The following is a 3,425-nucleotide window of genomic DNA, read 5'->3' as shown; positions in this document are numbered from 1 at the left end:
TCTCTCTGTTCTCCCTGAGCACAGCAGCAGTGCTGAGGGTTTCTCGCATCTGGCAACACTGTCCAGGAGTAATGGGGGAAGCTGTAAAACCCCAAAAGTCTCAAACTGCTTCTGCCTTCCCAGATCCTCAGCACTGACCAGACATTCTCCAGAGCAGTTTCCTCTGACAAAGCTGGACACCAGCAATGACCCCTGTCCCCACTGTTTCCATGGATCCACCACTGCAGAGCAGGGCTGACCTGTTGGCAGCCAGAAACTGCTGCTCACTTGACCAGCACTGACCAGGGACCCAGGAAGGGCTCCCAAAAAAGGAAAAGAGAGGGTGTGTAGAAAGAAGAGGGTGTATAAGAAATGGCTTTGATGTTTCTCAATCTAGTCTCATGTCATTTGTCATTCTCTTTCCTTCCTTGGATAGTAATCCATGCCTACAGCAAGAAAATGTCCAACAGCAGCTCCATCACCCAGTTCCTCCTCCTGGCATTCGCAGACAGGCGGGAGCTGCAGCTCTTGTACTTCTGGCTCTTCCTGGGCATCTACCTGGCTGCCCTCCTGGGCAACGGCCTCATCATCACCACCATCGCCTGGGACCACCACCTCCACACCCCCATGTACTTCTTCCTGCTCAACCTCTCCCTGCTCGACCTGGGCTGCATCTCCACGACTCTCCCCAAAGCCATGGCCAACTCCCTCTGGGACACCAGGGCCATCTCCTACACAGGATGTGCCACTCAGGTCTTTTTCTTTCTCTTCTTCATTGTAGGTGAGTATTGTCTTCTGACCATCATGTGCTATGACCGCTACGTGGCCATCTGCAGACCCCTGCACTACGGGACCCTCCTGGGCAGCAGAGCTTGTGTCCACATGGCAGCAGCTGCCTGGGTCACTGGGTTTCTCTATGCTCTCCTGCACACAGCCAGTACATTTTCCCTGCCCCTCTGCCAGGGCAATGCCCTGGGACAGTTCTTCTGTGAAACACCCCCGATCCTCAAGCTCTCCTGCTCACACTCCTACCTCAGAGAACTTTGGCTTCTTGTGGTTAGTGCCTGTTTAGCATTTGGGTGTTTTGTTTCCATTGTGGTGTCCTATGTGCAGATCTTCAGGGCTGTGCTGAGGATCCCCTCTGAGCAGGGAAGGCACAAAGCCTTTTCCACCTGCCTCCCTCACCTGGTCGTGGTCTCCCTGTTTGTCAGCACTGCCATGTTTGCCCACCTGAAGCCCTCCTCCATCTCTTCCCCTTCCTTAGATCTCGCTTTGGCAATTTCATACTCAGTGGTGCCTCCAGCAGTGAACCCCCTCATCTACAGCCTGAGGAACAAGGAGCTCAAGGTCACCTTTTTAAAACTGACCCAGTTGCCCCTGTTTCACTGACAATAATCTGTCTCACCCTTTCTGCGTGTTTCCCAGGGCTTATCTTGGGCCAGGAGCCTGCATTTTTACTTGTAAGAATCATACTTTTACATTTATTTTTTTTTTCTGGGTTGATTCTGTTGTGTCTAACTCTTGCACAACACTGTTTTAGATGTGAACTGTCCAGTAGTGACTCTCCAATAAAAAAAACCAACAAAACCTCCTGGGTACAGTGTCTGGAGGATGGGCTCTTTCTAAAGTGTTTCTTGTAAAAATATGTTTAAGGAATTGTTCCTTTAAGGGGTCTTTTCTCTTTGTTTATTCTCTCTGCATTTGAGGGTATGGGCACGGTACCATTGGGCTCTATTGTATCAAACATTTTCCTCTCAAGGCTCTCTTCTTGGTGTCCAATGGATGTGGAGATGGTGCATCAGGTCCACACTACATCCTCAGGCTGCATCATGTATGATGGGACTGATGGCATCTAGTCATCTCTCTGGAAACGTCTGTGGAGGCAACAGGAAAGAATGGGCACTTGTCACCTGCCCTTGGATTGGAGTGAATGAAGACTCAGAAGGGGAGTGAGCTCACAGGGCAAGTGCAGGACAGCCATAGGATCAGGGCCAGCCGGCATGGGCTTCGGAAAGGGCGGTCTCGCTTGACCAACTTGATCATGTTCTATGAGCATGGACCCTGCCGATTGGATGAGGGGAAGGCTGTGCATGTTGTCTATCTAGACTTCGGTGAGGCCTTTGACACTGTCTCCCACAGCATCTCCTGGAGAAGCAGGCAAATCATGGCATAGACAGGTGTTCTCTTCACCGGATAAAAAACTGGCTGGATGGCCGGGCCCAGAGAGTTGTGGTAAATGGAGTTAAATCTAGTTGGGGCCAGTGACCAGTGGTGTCCCTCAGGCTCAGTTTTGGGGCTAGTCTTGTTCAATATCTTTATCAGTGATCTGGATGAGGGGATTGAGTGCACTCTCAGTCAGTTTGCAGACAACACTGTATTGGGTAGGAGTGTCGATCTGCTCAAGAGTAGGAAGGCACTGCAGAGAGACCTGGACAAGCTGGGTTGATGGGCCAAGGCCAATTGTATGAGGTTCAAAAAGGCCAAGTGCAGGGTCCTGCATTTTGGTCAGAAAACCCCACACAACTGTACTGGCCTGGGAAAGCTGCCCAGCAGAAAAGGCCCTGGGGGAGCTGGTTGGCAGTTCTGCGCCCCTCACTATAAGAAGGATATTGAGGGGCTGGAGCAAGTTCAGCGGAGAGCAACCAAGCTGCTGAAGGGTCTAGAGAACAAGTCATATGAGGAGCATAAAAGGGAACTGTGGATGTTCCGTTGGAAGAAAAGGCAGCTGAGGAGAGAGCTCATCACCCTTCCCACCCTAAACTTTCTATGACTCTATGATTCTATGGAAGTTATGTCTGCTCAGTTCTGTGATCCTGGGGAACCTGAGTGCTCTCCCTGTCATCATCATGGGAACACCCATTCTGGAAAGAAATGCACAGTCACTCATCCCTGATGGGACCCCAAGGGCCAGGGCCAGGGCCTGGTTATCCTGCTTGACAAAACACAGTAAGGGCTTTAACAGCTACATCCCACCTTGGATTTCCCACCTGCAGGCAGTGCCTCTAACTTAATGCTTCACCAGCCCCCAGAGAGGGTCTCCATGCCTGGTCATTCCCTGCATGATCTGTTGGGTCACAGGATGCTCATGGCTCTTCTGGGGAGTACTGTGAGGTGGGGGTGTAGAATGCTAAGTGCAAGAGGCACCAGGACACCTCCCAGGCTGTGTGGGGGTGGGTGAGGAGGCAACAAGGACCTGGGGTTGTAAGGAACCCTTGGTGAAGGGTTTAGGGGGGATGCCATACAAGGCTTCTGGTCGATGGCCAGTTGAACATGAGCCAACAGTGTGTCCTGGCAGCCAGGAGGGCCAACCAAGTCCCGGGGCGCATCGAGCATGGCATTGCCAGCTGGTCCAGGGAGGTGACTGTCCCACTTCACTCTGCACTGGTGCGGCCCCCCCCATCTTGAGTCCCGGGTGCAGGTTCGCGTGCCACAGCACAAAAAGGATA

General features: G+C 52.1%; 1 protein-coding gene across 1 annotated transcript; it reads left to right on the top strand.

The window, feature by feature from the left end:
• Positions 1-438: 438 nt before the first annotated feature.
• On the top strand, positions 439-1,913 carry LOC104385593 (olfactory receptor 14A16-like). Its single transcript, XM_009994061.1, has 2 exons — positions 439-1,326; positions 1,836-1,913. Exons 1-2 carry the CDS (start codon positions 439-441, stop codon positions 1,911-1,913), a joined length of 966 nt encoding a protein of 321 aa, XP_009992363.1.
• The last annotated feature ends 1,512 nt before the right edge of the window (positions 1,914-3,425 follow it).

This window comes from Chaetura pelagica, unplaced genomic scaffold, assembly GCF_000747805.2.
Source record: "Chaetura pelagica isolate M959 unplaced genomic scaffold, ChaPel_1.0 scaffold883, whole genome shotgun sequence".
Classification (NCBI taxonomy): domain Eukaryota; kingdom Metazoa; phylum Chordata; class Aves; order Apodiformes; family Apodidae; genus Chaetura; species Chaetura pelagica.
The sequence above is the reverse complement of the archived record's forward strand: the minus strand, read 5'-3'. Positions and strand labels throughout refer to the sequence as shown.